At 41.6% G+C, this 22,748-nt stretch overlaps 1 protein-coding gene across 1 annotated transcript in view; it reads left to right on the top strand.

Moving 5' to 3' along the window:
* C9 (complement C9) overlaps nucleotides 1-22,748 on the top strand; it is a 54,622-nt gene that overhangs the window by 17,448 nt on the left and 14,426 nt on the right. Inside the window, 5 exon segments of the mRNA NM_001097448.1 lie at nucleotides 8,000-8,138; nucleotides 14,281-14,547; nucleotides 18,981-19,221; nucleotides 20,524-20,649; nucleotides 21,786-21,964. Coding sequence (NP_001090917.1) covers nucleotides 8,000-8,138; nucleotides 14,281-14,547; nucleotides 18,981-19,221; nucleotides 20,524-20,649; nucleotides 21,786-21,964 — 952 coding nt within the window.

Raw genomic sequence — 22,748 nt, 5'->3', positions numbered from 1 at the left:
GATGCCAGGAGGGTTGGTTTTGAGATTCTGGTTCTCATCACGGAGCTGAGGTTTCACTCGTTTCCCCTCAAACCATAGGCACCACGGCAGGGTCAGCTCAGAGAAGAGGTCTTGGACAGTTTAGAATTTAGTTGTACAGGCTAGAGACTATTTGCCTCCAAAACTTGGACAATGACATAGGTGCCGATCTGTTTTATTTCATTTAGTTAGAAAACACTCCAGGGATGTCCACAACAAAGTTTCCATTAATCGTTCTGGGGTGTTTTCAGTAAAGGTACTTTGTGGGGATTTGCTGGCAAATTGTCTCCAGCAGAGACAGAGCTGTTCCCCCCTCCTGTGGCGTATGAACAGAGATGGCACCTCACTGTGGTTCCTCACCTGGAGTGCAGTATGTCTCTTGATCCTCATAATTCCAGTGCCTGGTTCATGGTAGGCACTCAATTAATACTGATGGGTGGGAGTTCCCATTGCAGCTCAGTGGAAACAAACCCGACTAGTATCCATGAGGATGCAGGTTTGATCCCTGTCCCCGCTCACTGGGTTAAGGATCTGGTTATTGCTGTGAGCTGTGGTGTAGGTTGCAGACACGGCTCAGATCTGGCGTTGCCGTGGCTGTGGTGCAGACTGGCAGCTGCAGCTCTGATTCAACCCCTAGCCTGGGAACTTGCCTCTAGTATGGCCCTTAAAAAAAAAAAAAAAGTTGGTGGATAAATAGGTGAATTAATTATTAAAATTAACTATTTAAAATACATGCGTCTAAAACATTGTCAGTTGCAGCAGATGAGATTGAAACTAGGTCCCTGGAAAGAAATCCAGGTTCAGGACTGGAGTCCTGGGAATAAGGATGAAACAAGGAAAGAAGAAGAGAGCAATGGGTAGAGCATGGCTGGGAGAGGACTAAGGCAGTGGTTCTCAACCAGAGGTGATCCTGAACCCAGAGGATATTCAGTCAGGTCTGATGGTCCCAGGGGTGGGGTATGGAAATGAGGAGCTTGCTGGGAGTGAAGGACCATCCGGTGGGTAGAGGCCCCAGATGATGCTGCACATCCTACGATGCACAGAACAGCAAGACGTCAGTAGTGCTGAGCTTGGGAAGAACCCAACACAAAGGAACTGGGCCATTCCTAGGATAGGACCTCTGAATTAGGTCTGGCTAAAAACGGAGATGTCTCCTCTATCCAAGGCAGATGAAACTTCCATTTGTTTAAACGCCATAAGGAAAAACTCCTGGATACCAAGAGTCAGACACCAGATAAAACATTTCACATACCCTTTATTGACATTATAAAATCTCACCATAGCCTGCAGCCTAAAGGTAGGAATCTCAAATCAAATGGATAGTCTCGAAGCCCACACTCAGCAGGGCCTCTTAAAAATTGGTGGCCATGGAATGGGGGTGTCCAAAACCTTATAACCAGGTCACTGCCTGAGCCAGTGAGTTCTGACTCTTCTTGCTACTTTCCTCAGGAAGACACTGAGCCCTTGGGAAAGTTCATTACTACTTTATTTACTTTATTTGGGATCCAAGAAAGTTTTTCTCTCTAAACAAATAGATTTGAAGCAGGGCATGGCGTGTGATAGGTATACTCACTGGATGCACATTTATATCTGATTTTATAGGGAAAGGATAGAGAAATCGCAGCCCTCTTGGCTGAAAAACAATCCCTTGTAATCTGTAGGTTCCCTTTGTTTGGGGGAGAAGAAGATATGTTCTGTAGCATCTGCCAGGGAGTTTCATAGTGAGGTATCCCAAGGGAGTGGCTGGGATCCCTTAAAGACCTCACACCTTAGCAGTCAGGGGTGGTGATGAGGGATCTCACAGGCTGAGCTGTCAGGACTAAGTGAGCGGCTGGGGCCCCAGCTATGGAGAAAGGTTGGCTGAAAGGTGGAAAATGACATAGGCTCTGTTAGAGCCAGTCGCTAGCTTTTTTTTTTTTTTTTTTTTTTTGTCTTTTTGTCCTTTTAGGGCCACACCCCACAGCATATAGAGGTTCTCAGGCTAGGAGTCTAATCTGAGTTGTAGCTGCAGGCCTACACCACAGCCACAGCAAAGGGAGATCCGAGCTGCGTCTGCGACCTACACCACAGCTCACAGCAGCACAGGATTCTTAACACACTGGACAAGGCCAGGGATCAACCCACAACCTCACGGTTCCTAGTCAGATTCACTTCCGCTGCGCCACAACGGGAACTGTGACTAGCATTTTCTAAGTTCCCCATTACCATGAGCAATCACCTGTAACTAATTTAGTCTTCATAAAACCTATTGTTCTCCAATAGCTTTCATTTGCATAATATTTGGAACTTTTCAAAATCTCTTTTGCATATTCCTTCTCTTAGCTTTTCATAATAATCCTGCAAAACAGTTAAGGGCAGTATTATATTCATTTTATAGATAAGAACTGAGTGAAATAAATAAGATCATTTGACTTATTAGTTGCTAGCAGAACTAAAACCCAAGTTTCCCTGACTGATAGAAACCTATTTTTTTTTTTTTCCTTTTTGGCTGTGCCCACGGCATATAGAAATTTCTGGGCTGGGGATCCAACCCACACTGCTGCAGTAACCCAAGCCATGGCAGTGACGATGCCAGATCCTAACTGACTGAGCCACCAGGGAAGTCCAGGAAACTGTTTCTTTTTTTCACATTGCCACCTTCGCTCTCTTTCTCCACCCATGCCTCTCACCACCCACATCACTTCCTCCACATTGCTACAAAGCCAGTAAGTCAACTCCCTAACTTTAAAGCAAAACTAGCCCCCTAGAAAATGAAACTCCTTAAGTAGCTATTTATTACCCAAATATTTGAATTAAGCAAATAGAACAGTAGTATAAATCAGTAAGCAATATTTAAGAAGAGGTTTTAAACTAACATGCTTCATTATAATTATGATATTCCTCAACCCCATGAATGTTATGTATTTATTGACTGCACACCTCTTATAGTAATGGGACTATATTGAAACAGAAGTATTAGGAGTAAACATTCAAATCATAACAGCATGCTTATAAACTGTCCAGTCTGGAAAACCTCAGTAAGTTTTATCAGCAGCCATATACAGTCAGATGTCACAAGTACTCATAGCAATTAATTTATACTTTTTTTTCATTTGAAGGACTCTGATTTAAATTCTCATGCAGGAGTTCCCCTTGTGGCGAGGTGGAAATTAATCCAACTGGGAACCATGAGATTGCAGGTTCGATCCCTGGCCCTCACTCAGTGGGTTAGGGATCCAGCATTGCCTTGGGCTGTGGTGTGGGTCGCAGATGCAGCTCGGATCTGGCATTGCTGTGGCTGTGGCAAGGCCGGCAGCTGTGGCTCCGATTAGACCCTTAGCCTGGGAACCACCATATGCTGCAGGTGTGGCCCTAAAAAGCAAAAAAAAAAAAAAAAAAAAATTCTCATGCCAGGAGAATTTGCTTGTATCACAAATATTTCAGCCTCTTGTCTTGTAGGCATCTGAGATGCTCTAGAAGTGTTGAGGGAAATCCCCAACCCATCTTGCATTCACTGAAAAGATATAAATCCAAACCAGCTGTAAACGATGTGCCATATGCTAGGAATTACGTTTGCACGTGATCTAAGCATAATACCACTTCCGTGGAGGGAGACTTCTCTTCAGCTCACCTGGTAACTTGGAACTGCCTGCAGTTCTAGGTGTGGGTGTGAAAACAAGCATCTCCAAGTGCTGCCAAAGAACACATGGTTTTTATTTCCTAGGCGATGACATTCCATCCATGAGAAGTTTTCATGTTTCTTGGCAGAAAAAAAAATATTGGCTCATTCTAGACTAGACTGGCTGTCTCTGTAGCAGTGGAACCAAGTCAAAAGGTTTGAAGCATTTCTTCCTTAGTTGTACTTTAGACTGTGGATCAGCTTTATTGTAATTTCCAGATGCATCCAGAGAACTGGTCAATTTGCCGTTCTGTAAAACAATTCCTTCAAGCTGGTATTGTTTGGGGTGCAAAAAAGACTTTCCAAGGGGGACACAGGTGAGTTTTAAGAAAATGCTTTCCTCAACTATTAGTTACTTAACAAATCCAACTACAAATAAATCTTTCATTCCGTATGTACATATTTTTCATAAAATTGATAAGGTTGACCATTCAGTGGCATTTGTTATCAAGCCCATTCTCCGTTCCCACCTCCCCTTCTATGATCACTTACTCCCACTTCTCCAAAGAAGATATATCCCTCACCCATCTCACATTTTACTGAGTAGTAGAAAAACCAGGAAACAACTCCAGTTGAACTTGGACTCTAATAACTTGTAAGTCAAGGGATCTCCAGTTCTTTGTACCAACAGCATGGAAAGATGTCCTAATCAACTGTCAGGACATGGACTATAAAAATAGCTTTTAATGGAAGACTAGTGTATGTTTTTCTTTTGGCATAAAATTCAGATGATCAAAGAATTGAGTGACATTGCTATGACAAAATTCCTTTTATTCTTATCGACTTACTTATGTGAGTAAAGTTTCTCGGCCTTTACATCCATAAAAATGGAAAGAAGAAAAAATTGATACTGAGCCCTGCCTTTTTCTAGCAATAAGTAATATTCATCCATGGTATAGTAACTAATCAATTAATTTTTAAAAAGCCCCATTCATTTCACTGAGAGACACTTTTCCAATAAAACTGTAATGTTTGTTAACTATTTTTAAATTTTAATATACTTCAATACTCTACTACTAGCAACTCAATCCAGAAGATTTTTTAAATACTTAGATATTTAGTGTTTTAAAATTTTCAATGAATACTTTTTTGGTACAGAAAAGTGTGAAAAAGTGATGAATTTAAAATTTAAGCATAGGAGTTCCCGTCGTGGCTCATCGGTTATCGAACCTGACTAGCATCTATGAGGACGAGGGTTTGATCCCTGGCCTTGCTCAGTGGGTTAAGGATCTGGCATTGCCATGAGCTATGGTATAGGTCGCAGACGCAGCTCAAATCTGGTGTGCTGTGGCTGTGGTGTAGGCCAGCAGCAACAGCTCCAATTCAACCCTAGCCTGGGAACCTCCATATGCCACAGGTGCAGCCCAAAAAGACAAAAAAATAAAATAAAATAAAATAATAAATAAATAATAAAATTACAAGCATAAAAAATTTAAGCATATAAGTATATTCCATTAGGTTAAAATTCTGAAGCAGAAATGGACTAGGAATACAGATTCAAGCATAAAAGGCGGGTAGGACCATAGGAGAAATCACCCCATCATCATTCATTTTGCCATGAACCTCAAACTGCTCTAAGAAATAAAGTCTATTTAATAAAAAGAATCAAAAGTAATAACATAAAACATGCAGCTGTTAAATAAATATAAACATTGTAGTTACTTGATACCCACCATCACTACAGAATTTCTATTCCATTGGATTTATTTTTAAAGGAGGAGAAGTCAGGAGTTCCCATTGCGGCTCAGTGGGTTCAGAACCTGACATAGTGCCTATGAGGATGCAGGTTCAATCACTGGTCTCACTCAGTGGATTAAGGATATGGTGTTGCCACAAGCTGTGGTGTGGTTTGCACACACAATTTGGATCCAGAGTTCTCATGGCTCTGGTGTAGGCCGGAAGCTGTAGCTCTGAGTTAACTCCTACCTGGGGAACCTCCATACACTTCAGGTGGGGCCATAAAAAAGGAAAAAAAAAAAAAAAAAGAGGCAAAGTCATTATATTTTAATTCTATTATATTTTAATTATTATTTAACTGTTTAATTAATTAATAATTAAATATTATTTAATTATATTTAAGTATTTAATTATATTTTAAAGTGTAAATATTTACAGCCTGCTGGGAAATTATATCCTTTGCAACTACTTAAACTGGGAACATTTTAGAGGTCCAACTAAACTGTACAAGTAGGTATAGCTGATCAACATTTTTTAATAGAGTAGGCAAGCAGTCTTTTTCTGAAGACTACTACCTGAAAAAAAGCCATAAACATTTCCACCTAGAGAACTCTGCATCTTCATTCCCTTGCCCTTCAAGCCCCAGCCTTCAAAACTCAAATCAAATCCGACTCCTTCTAAAATTCTTTTTATGACCCTGCCATGGGGGCTCTTCCTCTTGGGAACCTGTACATCACTTACCTGTACTAAACATTTGGCACATGTATATTCATCCTTGGACTTTTTTGGAAATAGGTGATCATATCCCCAACTCCCTGCCTTGAATACAATTTTCATGAGATCAAAGTTGTATTAACGTCTTACTACCACTCACTGTTTATTACAAACACTACACTACCCATTTTTATAGTAGTCACCGAAAAGTGAATCATCATTATAAACAAAGATCAATGTCATTATTCACTGAAAGTGAAGAGGTATAGGGTCTCTGTTAATGCAGGAAGATGGAAGATAAGTTCACTATGGAATAAAGAAAATGCGCTTGAGGTCTTATTTAAGAAACAAACACAGAGGAGGTCCTCTTGTGGCTCAGCAGTAATGAACCCAACTAATATCCATGAGGAAATGGGTTCCATCCCTAGCTCGCTCAGTGGGTTAAGGATTCAGCGTTGTCATGAGCTGTGGTGTAGTTTGGAGACGTGGCTTGGATCTGAAGTTGCTCTGGCTGTGGTGGTGGAGGCCAGCAGCTATAGTTCCTATTCAACCCCTTGCCTGGGAACTTCCATATGCCAAGGGTGCAGCCCTAAAAAGCCAAAAAAAAAAAAAAATTGAAGCCAAAATGTTAATCTATCACCAAAGATAAGCTATTTCAGTATTTGCATAGTGTTTCTTTTTTTCTCTCTTTTATTCAAGTTATTAGGTCTAATTTTTGCCCCTTATTAGAAATTTAGGGCCATAGCATTTTTCATGAAAGAAATGAGGAATTAATTTTAACTCTATGGTCAGCCTTGGGAAAGACATCCCTGCATCAGTTCCTTAACTTGCCTTTCATTCAAGTTGAGCTGCTATGTTCATCTTCTTTCTAGATTCAAAATTTATTAAGGATGTGCTGTTTGTGTGTAATGATGTTTTTAACTAACCCATTGGCAATAGGATACTCTTCCAATTATTTTTCTTGCATTAGGAATGAGTCTTCAGTAAGCCATCCACACCCTTCGACAATTTGCTCTTGAAATCAACATCCGGATTTGTAATCCCGCTCACTGGAGTTAGGGTTGTGGTCCAGAGCAATGGAAGAGTTTATGCCTTGGGGCCAAAAGTAGTTATAGATGTGAGAATCAAACCTGCATTTTGACCTCCCTGCCCTGAACCATTTATGGCAGATACAGTCTAGACAGCAATGACTATGCTCATTAGTACTTCACAAAGAATGAACTTCTTCTTGTTCATATGTTGGGTTTTGGTCTACAAATCAAAGTTAACATTTTTTTAGGCTAAACAAGATTCCTATCTTTGAATTAAAGCTTGCCAAATAAAAATATTTTACTAGGAGAAAAAAAGTAGAACTTTTGATACTGCCTTGCTGGATGACGAAAATTTTGTGTTCCTCTTGGAAAGTATAAAAACAGGAGTAAAATAAGCCTGAAGCGAATGAGGTTCTTGACAAGCAAGGAGGCAGCTAGAGGGAAAGGTTTCAGTTTAAAAAGAAAGGGGAGTGAAAGAGCCCCAATGTTGATTCACAGATTAAAAATTACATGCATATGTTATACTGGCCCCCCGAGACACTCTGTTCTCAAATAGTTTAAAGGGGTGATATGCTAGCATTGGCTCCTAGTTCACTAAGGGAGGTTAGCTAAGAGGCATAGCGGTGAAATTGGATTCTTGGAGCCAGATGATCTCTTGCTTCCTACTTACTGAATTTTTTTTCCTTGTGGTCAAAAATGCCCTAGTTGCCTAAAAGAGTTTATAAGACCGTCCTAAGGTATGCTTCCTGCCCAAGACACAGAGCAGGTGAACAGGCTCTCGCTTGTGTTCCTAATTCTATCCCACACACACTGAGTGATGGGAACAGGAGCTGACCTCTCTTCCCCCAGCTGCAGGGGACTGCCTGGCATTCACTCCTGATGCTACTTTGTTCACTCTCAGGATCAACATCTTAGGAATGGACCCCCTCACCACCCCATTTGACAACGAGTACTACAACGGACTCTGTGACCGAGTTCGGGATGGAAACACCTTGACCTACTACCGCAAACCCTGGAACGTGGCTGCCTTGATCTATGAAGTAAGTCTCCTCAGAAGAGAACACGTTGTTCAGCTTTGACCTGAAAAGTTATTTCAATAAGTACAGCACTTATCATGTGAAAAATTCAGTAGAATAAGAATTTGATGCAAACATAAGATTGACTGAAAGAAGAGGAGGTGTGCTTGACTCTCTTTAGAAAAAAATATACAGTAGTCTGCAGAGTTCCCATTGTGGCACAGCGGAAATGAATCCGACTAGGAACGATGAGGTTTGGGGATTTATCCCTGGCCTTGCTCAGTGGGTTAAGGATCTGGTGTTGCAGTGAGTTGTGGTGTAGGTCGCACACTCGGCTTGGACCCTGTGTTGCTGTGGCTGTGGCGTAGGCAGGCAGCTGTAGCTCCCATTTGACCCTTGGCCTGGGAACCTCCATATGCCACGGATGTGCCCCTAAAAAGCAAAGAAAAAGAAAGAAAAGAAAATATACAATAGTCTACGATCAAGCCTCAGTAACAGGCACCCAGTGATAGAGTTTTGGTAAATACCTAGACTCTGAAAAACATCATTTAAGGTTCTGATGAGACTAAAAATTCAACTTGTGCTGATTTAAAGGCTAAGTACATTGCTTCCAGGCTACTGAGGCTCCGATTTTGCTGCCTATAAATGAACAACCATCTTTGCATTTGTTTTTCTCCAATAGTCCCCTTTGTAAAGCCTGCTTGACTAATGTGAGTGTTTATTCTCACTCACCTCAAGCAAGCCCCTCCTGTTCTAGTGAAACTACGTCTTAAATCGATTTTTTTTTTTTTTTTTTTTTTTGGTCTTTTTGCTATTTCTTTGGGCCGCTCCTGTGGCATATGGAGGTTCCCAGGCTAGGGGTCCAATCGGAGCTGTAGCCACCAGCCTACGCCAGAGCCACAGCAACGCGGGATCTGAGCCGCGTCTGCAACCTACACCACAGCTCATGGCAACGCCGGATCGTTAACCCACTGAGTAAGGGCAGGGACCGAACCCGCAACCTCATGGTTCCTAGTCGATTCGTTAACCACTGCGCCACGACAGGAACTCCCTTAAATCGATTTTTACTGCACAAAATGCCACCTCAAACCAACCACCTTTCTACAAGTCACCTAAATTCTCTAGAATCACCCACAAACTGTACCCCTCATTCAAAGGATTAATACTTATCACCTTTAAAGATACTTTTTTGGACTAAATGAGATGTAATAAAGAATAATAATTAGCTTATTCTGAACCAGGAACTACAATTATCTGTTTCTTTAATTGGTCCCAATGGGGACCTATAAAGTTTGTTTATTTAGTCATTACAATGTCCTTTACTGTACCTCTTATTTTTACTAATCAGAATTTGTCAAGTGCACTTTGGCCATTTTGCATAAGAATGAGAACCTCAGCCATGGAACCAAACTTCCTGGGTTTCCTTGCTGGCTGGGCCACTTCGTTGCTGTGTGATCTTAGACAAATTTTTTAACCTGTATTTTCTTGTTTGTAAAATGTGGGTGACTATAGAAATCACTTTAAAAGTAGGAAGTTAGGAGTTCCCATTGTGGCACAGTGGAAACAAATCCGACTAGGAACCATGAGGTTTCGGGTTCAATCCTAGCCTCGCTCAGTGGGTTACAGATCTGGTGTTGCCATGAGCCGTGGTGTAGGTTGCAGATACAGCTCGGATCTGGCATTGCTGTGGCTGTGGTGTAGGCTGACGCTACAGCTCTGACTGGACACCTAGCCAGGGAACCCCCATATGCCATGGGTGCAGCCCTCAAAAGACAAAAGACAAAAAAAAAAAAAAGTAGGAAGTTAAATGTTTATTCTACATAAAACACTTTTAACAGCTGCTGGCACAGAGTAAGCACTTAATACATATTAATTATTATTGTTGGCTATATGAGACCTGCATATTAATTTTAATGAATTTTTACTATCATCTACTTTGTAGCAGGACCTTTACTAAATAGTGGGGTGATAGAGACACATAGGTAAGATGCATATGTATGGTCCCTGACTTCTTTACCCTCTGAAAGTCCATTAAATAAGCAATAATAAAAGGAAGAGTTTTTCTGGAGTTCCCTTGTGTCTCAGCAGGTTAAGAATTCACTAGGACCCATGAGGACTCAGGCTCCAACCCTGGCCTTGCTTAGTGGGTTAAGGACCCAGTATTGCCTCAAGCTGTGGCACATGCTGCAAATACAGCTCAGATCTGGCATTGCTGTGGCTGTGTCATAGGCCGGCAGCTACAGCTCTGATTCGACCTCTAGCCTGGGAACTTCCCTATGCCACAGGTGTGGCCCTAAAAGAAAAAAGAAAAAAAGGGGAAGCATTTTTCATTTTGTTTTATTTTAAAAGAAGAGCCATGAGCGCTTATAGAAAACAGATTTGTTAGTCTGTGGGATCAGGAAAGATCTCCCTAAAAAGCTGATGTTCAAGCTGAGACTTGAAAGAGGAGTAGGGATTAACCAGGCCAGTGGGAATGTAGCCTGTATGTATGAATGTGTATAATGTTTGTATTATGGGAGGATGGGGGGAGGGGCGGTAAAGAACATTCCAGATAGTAAAAGCCATGTAAGAGAGCCTTGTGATGGGAAGAAGCCTAGGCTATGGGAATAGAAAGGAGGCTAGAGTTGGAGTACAGTCAGGGTGAGGTCAACTTGGAATAAGTCTAGTTTAGACTTTACCTTAAGGGCAGTGGGAAGACAGAGCGATTTGAAGCCAGGAAGTGTCATGGTTATGCCACACCTTCCCTTTGCATTGAGCACTCTTCCCAGCATGCCTTTTTTTTTTTAAGGAAATTTTATTCACATTTTAGTCTTTCCCATTAAATGGTAAATTTAGGTTTCTTGTCTTAGCCTGTTTAGGCTGCTATAACAAAACACCACAGGCCAAGTAGCTTGAAAACAACAGAAACATATTGCTCACCGTTCTAGAGGCTGGAAGTCTCAGATCATGACCAGCTGAGGGCCCTCTTCTGGGTTAAGGACTTCTCGTTGTATTCTCACACGGTTGGCAGGGGCTTGGGTGTTCTGTGGGGTCATTTTTGTAAAAGCACTAATTCCTTAAATGTGTTGCCAAAACTCAGCTTCTGTCCACCAGTGCCGAACAGAAACATGGAGAGGTTTGGGGGTGAAGGAGAAAAAAATAGCCTTATCGCTTTGCCAGGCAAAGGAGGCCACAGCAGGGTAATGCCCTAAAGACTGTGCCCTCCTTTGGGACAGAATAGAAAATGGTTTTATTGTCTGAGTGTTGAAAATAAGATCATGGTAGATGCAAGTTTGTATTCTTCTTCAAAGTTGTTGTTGGAGTTCCCATTGTGGTGCAGCAGAAACGAGTTGGTATCATGTGGTTGCAGGTTTGATCCCTGGCCTTGCTCAGGGAATTAAGGATCCGATGTTGCTGTGAGCTGTGGTGTAGGTCGAAGATGAGGCTCAGATCCTGTGTGGCTGTGGCTGTGGCACAGGCAGGCAGCTGTAGCTCCTATTCTACCCCTAGCCTGGGAACCTCCATATGCCAGGGGTGCAGCCCTAGAAAACAAAAACAAAAACAAACAAACAAAAAAAGTTGTTTAGTGGCCCCAGGACTGGTTCTGGTGGTCTTCCTCTCTGGTTTTCATTTGTTGGGGATCTAGTTCTGCAGAAAACCTCAAAGATATTGCTGTATATATTCCTCGAAAAGGGACCAGGACCCTGACCCACGGCTGCACTATTGTTTCTTGACTGCTCCTCTCTGGTCTCTGCATCCCCTCCCGTTCCTGATTAGCAACTGTTTGAACCTTCCCTTTGGAACTCAGGGGACGTCATGGAGGTTGAAGCTTATTCCCTAAAAATAAGAAATAGAGCACACAGAAAAGCTTGTTCCTAGGACCCCCACAAGGTCCTGTTTGGTTTCAAATAAAGGCCCCTCCCAAAGGCCCCACCTCCTAATCCCATCACACTGAGGTTAGGATTTTAACATATGTGTTTGGGAGGGATACAGAAACATTCAAACCACAGTGTTCCCTGTGCAGAGCAGTCGCCCAGTGTACGCTGTTGAATCCAAACTGTGCCACTGCCTGAAGAGACATGTGTCTCTTTCCCAGACAAGAGTCATAGCCTGTTTCAGGGGACCTGTAGAAAGAGAGCTTAATCCTTGAATAGCCCTCCCATTGAAGCCTGACCACAGCCAAGGTGGCAAAGAATATTTTAAGTGAAAGTGTTTTATTTATTTATTTTTTTAGGCATGCACCTGAGGCATATGGAAGTTCCCAGACTAGGTGTTGAATCAGAACTGCAGTTGTCAGCCTACGCCACAGCCACAGCAATGCAGGACCCAAACCACAACTGCAATCTATGCTGCAGCTTGGGGCAATGCCGGGTCCTTAACCCAGCGAGAGAGGCCAGGGATTGAACTTGCATCCTCATGGATACTAGTTGGGTTCTTAACCCACTGAGCCACAACAGAAACTCCAAAAGTTTTCATTTTTAGCTAGGTTGTTTAGTTCAGTTTTGTTTTTTTGTTTGTTTTGTTTTTGTTTTTGTTTTTGTTTTTCATGCAAAAATGAATGTGGTTAAAAAAAAAAATCAAAAAGTCCAAACAGCCCAAAAGATTATGCAAGAAAAACTAAGCCTACTACCACTCCACATGCTCATTTATTCACAGTTCTCCTTTTCAAGGGCAAACACTCTCTGTGGTTTGTCTAGTTTTCCAGTAATTTTCTATGTGCATAAAAGCTTAAAAAAGAAAAAAAAGTAGGCAGTAGAGTGTAAAGATTAAGAGGCAACTCAGTGCTCAAGTCCTGGCCTTTTTACTTAAGTTAATTAACATGTGTGAAATACTCAAAACAGTGCCTGGCCCATAAGACTCCAGGAAAGATTAGCTTTATCCTGTCTATGTGTCTGTCTGTCTGTCTTCCTTTCTTTCTCTTTCTTTCCTTCCTTCTTTCTTTCTTTTCACATAGATGTATGTTATGCATCTGTTACACAACTTGCTTTTTATTATTAATATGTTAACTTCAAAAGCTTGCTATATTCTTTGCCCTACATATGCATCATTTCATTATTCCTCATAACAACTTTTGGGCCAGGTGTTGCTGAAACTTGGCCTCTTGTCCACTGTTGCTGAAGAAAAACAGTAGAGACAGAGTTTGGGTGAGGGGGGAAAAATAGCTTTATTGGTTTGCCAGGCAAAGGAGGCCCCCGCAGACTAATGCCCTAAAGACTGTGCCATCCTTTGGGAGAGAATAGGAAATAGTTTTATAGTTTGGAGACCACAGATAAGGATCAGGATAGATGCAAGCTTGTACTTTTCAAAGGTAGTGTTTAGAGGCCCAGGACTGATTCTGGGTGGTCCTCCTTCTTCTTGGAATGAAGAATGCTTCATAACTCTTTCGTTTGTTGGAGGTTTAGTTCTGCAGAAGAACCCAAAGATATCTTTTTGTGTGTGTGTGTGTGTCTTTTGTCTTTTTGTTGTTGTTGCTGCTATTTCTTGGGCCGCTCCCGCGGCATATGGAGGTTTCCAGGCTAGGGGTTGAATCGGAGCTGTAGCCACCGGCCTACGCCAGAGCCACAGCAACGCGGGATCCGAGCCGCATCTGCAACCTACACCACAGCTCGTTAACCCACTGAGCAAGGGGCAGGGACCGAACCCGCAACCTCATGGTTCCTAGTCGGATTCGTTAACCACTGCGCCACGACGGGAACTCCCCAAAGATATCTTAGTGTATATTCCTTGAGGAGGAACCAGGACCCTGACCCAAGGCTGCACTGTTGTTTCTTGACTGCTCCTCTCCTGTCTCTGCAGCCCCTCCCTTCCCTAATTAGCAACAATTTGAACCTACCCTTTGGAACTCAGGGAAGATCATGGATGCTAAATGAGGCCTATTTCCTGAAAACAAGAATGGGGGACACAAAGGCTTTTGTGCCCCGGAGCCCCATGGGGTCCTGCTCAGTTTCACAGGTGTGGGGAGAATCCCTAGTTTACAGACTAGGAATCAGACCAGGCTCAGAGAGGTTATCACGTAGCCCTCAAAGTCAGTGAATCTGTATTTGAACTCTAGCAGTCTCACTTAATGCCTTCAGTCTTCTTTGCTCTACTGCCTTTCAAGTAATTGCCTGACTTTGTCTTTTCCTGTTTATTTTTGGTGGGATTTTTTGTATATTGTTTTCAAGAATACTTCGTTATTCCCTTTTAGACCAAAGTTGACAAAAATTTCAGAACTGAATATCATGAAAGACAGATTCAAGTACTCAAAACTATCATCGAAGAGAAGAAATCAAATTTTAATGCAGATTTAACTATAAAATTCACACCTACCGAAGCAATTGAACAGCTGAAAAGTAAAAATGTAGAACTTGCCAACGAAGAAAACTCAAATCCTATGAATAACAAGGCTCACTTCCGATTTACATATTCCAAAACGGAAACCTACAAACTGTTGTTGTCATATTCTTCTAAGAAGGTAAGAGCAAACGCTTAATATGGAGAATATAAAGGGATATTTCCCAGACTAACCAAACCTCCCCCTGGCTTTTTTTGTCTTTTTAGGGCTGATCCTGTGGCATATGGAGCTTCCCAAAGCTAGGGGTAGAATCGGAGCTGCGGCTGCTGGCCTATGCCACAGCCACAGCAATGCCAGATCCAAACTGTGTCTGCGACCTACACCACAGCTCATGGCAACGCTGGATCCTTAACCCACCGAGCAAGGCCAGGGATGGAACCTGCATCCTCTTGGATACTAGTCATATTCATTTCCACTGAGCCACGACAGGATCTCCAAACCTCCCCTTTTAAGTATAATTATTTAGAACAGCTAGAGCTCACAAGAAAGAGGAAAATAAATAAATAATATTCAACAAATTCTCTAACATGTGGCTAGAATGCTAGCTGGAGAAAAAGCCCTTCAGTAAGGGGGTGAGATGTTTGGTGGTTGTTAACAGAGCAAGCAGGTTAAGAATTCAGAGCTTACTTTGTGATTGAGATTGCGGTGTAATAGACTACTCACTTTATTCTCTCTTCAGAATTACAATGAAAAACCATACTAAGGAATTTGGGTAATTCATTGCAATGTCTTAGAATGATGAGTTATTGCAAAGTGTGTTTCTAAAATCATGATACCATGACATTTGTACAATTGCTTATGAAACTGGTCAGCTTACTTTGCAAGCATACCTTTAATTTGACACTTTGAAAATGTGTTTTGTTTTTTTTTTAGTATTTAAGCCAGATTTAGAAGTTTGTTTTGTCACCTTTGGATAAATATAGAATATACTTTCTGTAGTCAGTATGATGCTGGTGAAATGCTTATTCTCCCTTTTTTGATATCACAGTCACCTATTTAGATACCTTCTTCCACTTTAAAAGTAATCCTTCATCCTTCGTACTTAAATTATGCCTAATTGTATAGTTTTTTTTATGAGTCTGTACATTGCCTCTATATTCACATACACACTCACCCAAATGTGCAGTTGGAAAATTCTTTAAATCCTTTAAGTTTGTTCAACAAATATTTAATTGTGGACTTACTAGGTGGCCAGGCACTGTTCCAGGTGCTTAGAATATGTTTGTGGACCAAACTAACAAAGATTCCTGTCCACATGGAGCTGCAAGTTCAGCAGGATGAGACAGACCAAAAAAAAAATTAAAATATAGCAAACAAAGAAGCTATATAGTGTTTAGAAAATGATAAGTGCTATGGAATAAAATGAAAAGTAGAGTAGTTAAGAGCAATCAGGAGTCTTGGGCCAATGGCAGTATTAAAAAAGAAACTTAGGGTAGGCTTCATTGAGGAGATGAGATCTGAGTAAAGATTTGAAGGAGAGGAAATAGTTCAATAGTTATATTTGGAATGATATATCTGGCAGAAGGATCTATTAAAGACAAGTCCTGGAGTTCCCATTGTGGTTGGGCGGGTAAAGACCCCAACTAATACCCATGAGGATGCAGGTTCAATCCCTGACTTCACTCAGTGGGTCGGGAACTGCATTGCCGTGAGCCGTGGTGTGGGTTGCAGATGTGGCTCAGATCCCCCATTGCTGTGCCTGTGGTGTCGGCCTACAGCTGCAGCTCTGATTTGACCCCTACCTTGGGAACTTCCAAATGCCCCAGGTGCAGCCTTAAAAAGAAAAAAACAAAAACAAAAAAAGACAAGCCCTTAAGATGGGAACATACCTGACCATTGGGCCAAAGTGAACCAGAAAAAGAAAAGTTTAGAGATGTTACCTTAAATCAAATTGTAAAGGACCTTGCAGCCTATTCTGAGAGTTTTGTTTTCCAATGAGTGACATGAGTGACCACTGGAATGCTTTGAGTAGAAGGTTGATATATTCTAACATCAGATTGCTCTCCGTATTGTTGAGAATAAGTGATGAATGCTAACAGCAAAAACAAGGTTTGTTAAGAGCTATTGCAAGAATCCAGGTGAGGAGTTCCCGTTTGGCTCAGTGGTTAACGAATCCGACTAGGAACTATGAGGTTGCAGGTTTGACCCCTGGCCTTGCTCAGTGGGTTAAGGATCCGGCGTTGCCATGAGCTGTGGTGTAGGTTGCAGATGCAGCTCGGATCCTGTGTTGCTGTGGCTCTGGTGTAGGCCGGTGGCTACAGCTCCGATTTGACCCCTAGCCTGGGAACCTCCATATGCCGCAGAAGCAGCCCAAGAAATGGCAAAAAGACAAAAAATAATAATAATAATAATAATCCAGGTGAGAGATGATGATTGTTAAGAAAGGACAGTTATAGAGGCAAATATGACTCCAAAGATTTTAGTCTGAGAAACTGAAAAAAATGAAGTTGCTAACAACTAAAATCGAGACAACTTCAGGAAGAACAGGTTTGGAAAAGACCAGTAATCAAGTGCTAGTTAGATTAAGGTTAAGATGCCTATCAGGGAGTTCCCGTCGTGGCGCAGTGGTTAACCAATCCGACTGGGAACCATGAGGTTGCAGGTTCGATCCCTGGCCTTGCTCAGTGGGTTAAGGATCCGGCGTTGCCGTGAGCTGTGGTGTAGATTGCAGACGCGGCTTGGATCCCGCGTTGCTGTGGCTCTGGCGTAGGCCTGGCTACAGCTCCAATTTGACCCCTAGCCTGGGAACCTCCATATGCCGCGGGAGTGGCCCAAGAAATGGCAAAAAAAAAAAAAAAAAAGATGTCTATCAGACCTTCCATTGGAGATGTCAAGTAGGAAGTTGGTGTTACGAGCCTGGAATTTGGGAAAGAGTCTGCGCTGAAGCTCTAAGTTTGAAAATGGTTGGTATATGGATGGTGTTTAAAGTCATAGGCTTTTTTTTCTTAAAGATTTCTGTTAAATACGGAATCACCCACTATCACCTGAAGTTAAGTCATGTGGTGTGAACAAGCAAGTTTCAAAAACATAAAAAGCTTGGTGTGATGTTCATTTACAGCAAGACTTACCTTTGAAAAAAAATAAGATGTTTTAAACTATGGGATCAGCATGTGCTAACCACAACTACAGCAGGAGAACGTCAAAAGAACCACCCACAAAATCATGAGTGTCAACTGTAGTTTAGTTTTGGCTGGGACCGTCTTTGGCATAAATCACATAGTTCTTTTTCACTGCTCCAGTGTTCTTTTGGGATTCAAGCCATCAGCCCTGGGAGCTGCTAAGGTGTTTATTTTGTCTTGAGAGCCGTTCTTAAAATATTGTCTGTCCCATCTCTGTTATCAGAGATTGAGAGGACACAGTAAGAGACCTGACACCTACATTCTTTGCACCAATCTCTGCCACATATGATTGCCAATATCTGTGTGATTTGGAGCCAATAATTCGATGTCTTTAGATCAGAGTTTGTTCATGTGTAAAATTTGGCTTCATATATAACATCTGCATTTCCTTCCATCACTGATATTTTTAAATCAACTTAGATGTAATTTACATACAATAGAATGCAGAGATTTTAAGCATGTAATTCCATGAGTTTTGACTGTTGTATTCATTTCCTCAAACAAGATGAAAACATTTCCATCACCTCAAGGAAACTCCCTCATGCCCTTTGCATCCAACCCCTATCCCCTGAGAGGCAACCACTGACCAGATTTTTCTGACCATAGCTTAATTCACTTGTTCTAGCACTTCATATAAATAGAACCATATAGTAAGTATATACTCCTTGGTGTCTGACTTTTTCACTCTGTATAATATTCTTGAGATTTATTTATATTATTGCCTATATCAGTATTTTGTTCCATTTTATTGCTAACTGGTATTCCTTCATTGGGAATATAAATTCCTTAATTCCCCTGTTGGTGGACATTTGTCATTTTCAATTTTAAACTATTCTTTTTTTTTTGTCTTTTTGCCATTTCTTGGGCCGCTCCTGCGGCATATGGAGGTTCCCGGGCTAGGGGTCGAATCGGAGCTGTAGCTGCCAGCCTACGCCAGAGCCACAGCAACGCAGGATCCGAGCCGCGTCTGCGACCTACACCGCAGCTCAAGGCAACGCCGGAACCTTGACCCACTCAGCAAGGGCAGGGATCGGACCCACAACCTCATGGTTCCTAGTCGGATTCGTTAACCACTGCGCCATGACGGGAACTCCAATTTTAAGCTATTCTAACTAAAGTCATCTATACGTCTTTTTGTGAACTACTTTTTTATTGATCTCAGGTAACTATGTAGAAATAGAATTGCTGGCCGTGGGGTAGATGTGTATTTACTTTGAGAAGAAGCTGCCAAACAGTTCTTTCCACCAGCAGTGTGTGAGAGTTCCAGTTTCAGCAGTTCTTCATCAACAGCATCGAGAGTATTTTAAGTTAGCGATATCTTGCAGAAACTGCTAAAAAAGTGTATTGCCTATGAAAATTCTAAATTTTGTGATTTTTGAATTCACGATAATGGTGATAAAACTCATATTTCTTTTCTTCTGCTCCACAATGAAGGAAAAAATATTCCTGCATGTCAAAGGAGTAATTCACCTGGGAAGATTTGTGATGAGAAAGCGGGATGTCATGCTGACAAAAACTTTCTTGGATGATGTAAAGTATCTGCCAAGTACCTATGAAAAGGGAGAATATTTTGCATTTTTGGAAACCTATGGAACCCACTACAGTAGCTCTGGGTCTCTGGGAGGACTCTATGAACTAATATATGTTCTGGATAAAGCTACCATGACTGAGAAAGGTATACCTAGAAACAGAGCTCTAACTTCTAAAGCCATTTTACCCAATCACTCTATCTAGTGCTAACCTCTTTCAGTGGTTAAAGGCTTTACAATAGTGTTTCGTAACCTGCTTCTTTGTGAGAACTCTCTCCTTGACTTTCGTCCTCTAAAACCCTGTCAAACAGCAAATTGACTTCTACCTCAAACAAGATGACCTGAGGGGGTTCCCGTTGTGACACAGTGGAAATGAATCTGACTAGCATTCATGAGGACTCAGTTTTGTCCCTGGCCTCGCTCAATGGGTTGGGGATTCAGTATTGCTGTGAGCTGTGCTGTAGGTGGAAGACACTGCTCTGATCCCACGTTGCTGTGGCTGTGGTATAGGCCAGCAGTTTCAACTCCAATTCGACCCCTATCCTGGGAACTTCCATATGCCATAAGTGTGGCCCTAAAAGGCAAAATTAAAAAAAAAAAAAAAAACCAACATGACTTGGTCATGCCATACTCACCTCTACTACTGAGAAATGCACAAAATTGTATTGCAAAAGTAACATTATTTGGTGGTGCTGCTTTTAGTGAAATGTTATTTAAAAGGTGAAAGAGGAATTCCCATTGTGGCTCAATGAACCTGACTAGTACCCGTGAGGATGTGGGTTTGATCCCTGGCCTCCATCAGTGGGTCAGGGATCTGGCGTTGCGGTGGGCTGTGGTATAGGCCAGCAGCTGCAGCTCCAATTCAACCCCTAGCCTGGGAACTTTCATATGCAGAAGGTGTAGCCCTAAGGCAAAAAATAAATAAATAAAAATAAAATGAGGGTAATAATACTTACTTCAAAAGGTCAATGTGAGGATTAAATGAGTCAATGCATACAAAATGCTTAGAGTAAAGCTGAGTGTATGAGTAGTCAATACATGTTAAACGTTGTCTCCCTTCTATGGTATTAGAGGTAAAGGACTTTACTACAACCACCCTTGGGGTAAATTTAAATGTCCTTTACAATTAAGTTGACTACCAAAGTCAGAGAAGACCATTAGACTCTTTTTTTTGGCTGCACCCAAGGCATGCAGAAATTCCCAGGCCAGGGATCAAACCTAAGCTATAGCAGTGACAATGCCTAATCCTTAACCCCTAGGACAGCAGGGAAGTCCACCACTAGATTCTAATATGAAGGCAAAGCAAGGCAGATATAACCTTGCTTTGAGTTCAGCAATAATGTCTAGGAATCCAAGCAAGTGTATTTCTTACGAAATAACAAAATTGGAATTTCATTATGATGTTGATAGACATTATCTAATAATTTCTAACTAAATATATTAAACAGGTATTGAACTACGGGATGTACACAGATGCCTTGGGTTTAATCTGGATTTATCTCTGAATTTTGGAGTTGAAATCAAAGGAAAGATTGATTCAGAAAATTGCTTAAAGAGGGGTGACGGTAAAACTGGTAAGTATGACCTAACCTACTAGGGTAAAAAGAAAGGGGGGGGGAGCTCAGTGGTAATGAACTCAACTACTATCCATGAGGAGGTGGGTTCAATCCCTGGCCTTGCTCAGTGGGTTAAGGATCCAGCTTTGCCTTGAACTCTAGGCCGCAGATATGGCGCTACAGCTCCAATTCGACCCCTAGCCTGAGAACGTCCATATGCCAAGGGTACAGCCCTAAAAAACAAAAAGACAAAAAGATGATTGAGGACTTCCCATTGTGCCTCAGAGGATTAAGAACCTGACTAGTATCCATGAGGATGCAGGTTCAATCCCGGGAGCCTCGCTCAGTGGGTTAAGGATCGAGTGTTGCCTTTTGTAGGTTATAGATGCGGCTCGGATCTGGCATTGCTGTGGCTGTGGTGTAGGTCAGCAACTGCAGCTCTGATTTGACCCCTAATCTGGGAGCTTCTGTGTGCTGCAAGTGAGGCCCTAAAAAAAGAAAAGAAAAAAAAAAGATGGTTGAGGAGTTCCCGTTGTGGCTTAGTGGTTAACGAGTCTGACTAGTATCCATAAGGACGTGGGTTTGATCCCTGGCCTCACTCAGTGGGTTAAGGATCCGACATTGTCATGAGCTGTGGTGTGGATAACAGGCTCAACTCAGATCTGACATTGCTGTGGTTGTAGTGTAGGCTGGTGGCTACAGCTCCAATTAGACCCCTAGCCTGGGAACCGCCATATGCCATGGGAACAGCCCTAGAAAAGGCAGAAGGACAAAAAAAAAAAAAAAAAAAAAAAAAAAAGATGGTTGAGGAGTTCCCTAGTGGCTCAATACTCAATGGGTTAAGGGTCCAGCATTGTCATTGCTATGGCTCTGGCTACTGCTGTGATGCAGGTTCAATTCCTGGCCCAGGAATTTCCACCTGCCACTGATGTGGCCAAAAAAAAAAAAAAAAAAATACGGATGATTGAAATCCATAACTGACTACTAATAAAAATTACCCTTGGAGATTTGGGGTGAGGAAGAGTACATAAGTAATATTTATAAGTAAAATTCAATTTATGTGCCAGATTACACCTTATGAAAGGGGTTCAATAAATGTTTACTAATATTACAGAACTATAAATGCTTCACTTACATTTTCTCTCTCCTCTCAGAAAACATCATGAATGACGACTTCATAGATGATGTTATTTCATTCATAAGAGGAGGAACCAGAAAATACGCAACTGAACTGAAAGAGAAGCTTCTCAAAGGAGCCAAAATGATTAACGTGACTGACTTTGTAAACTGGGCCTCTTCCTTAAATGATGCTCCGGTGCTCATAAATCAAAAAGTAAGCAATGTTTATTTTCAAATAGAAGATTTTTTTTTATTGTCTTAATCAGCGTAACTTAGTGGTTCAGAGGAACAGTCAAGTTCATCTGAAAGAAATATAAGCGTTCAAATGCACTCCCATCCCTGAAAGAAGCATGACATAGAAGAGAGACACAGAGCAGGCACTGGGCCAGCCTGGGCTGGGTTTGTTAGACATATATTTTCTGACTTCTGCAACAGTAAATTCTCTAGGGCTCCGTGTTTACTCTGAGGACTTGATAAGATTGCCTGTATAGAGGCTATAGCACAGATTGGCATCATATAGTTGCCCAGAAACTGCTAGTTCCCTTCCATCTGCCCCAGTGGTCCCTGGCCTCCGGGTGACATCATACTACCACTCTCAATACAGGAGAATCAAATTTATTAAGGGCCTTTGTGAAAGGGAGGTTTTTAAGTTCTCAGAAAATAAGACCAAGGATGAGCAATTCTCATGGTCAGGAAACCCTATCCTTTTTTATTACAGCAGTCTTCAGTTTATAAACCTTTTGAGACTTTACAGTCTGGTACTTAAGGGAAAAAAATCTGCATTATAATTATAAATATATAAATGCCAATGTTATTATAGGCTCATCATTCTCTCCCCAGAATAACGAAAAATGTTATGTGTTTGACTGCCCTGCTTGGTTTGTGCTTGATATTGTCAGGAAGTATTTTTCCTACTTTCTTTTGTAGCTTTCAATTTTCCCTGTATGCTTCACAGTTTTTTTCCCTCAGGTCTCATTTATCTTTGATTGCCTCCTACT

This window comes from Sus scrofa, chromosome 16 (assembly GCF_000003025.6).
Source record: "Sus scrofa isolate TJ Tabasco breed Duroc chromosome 16, Sscrofa11.1, whole genome shotgun sequence".
Lineage (NCBI taxonomy): Eukaryota > Metazoa > Chordata > Mammalia > Artiodactyla > Suidae > Sus > Sus scrofa.
This window is presented reverse-complemented; position numbering and strand designations above follow the sequence as displayed.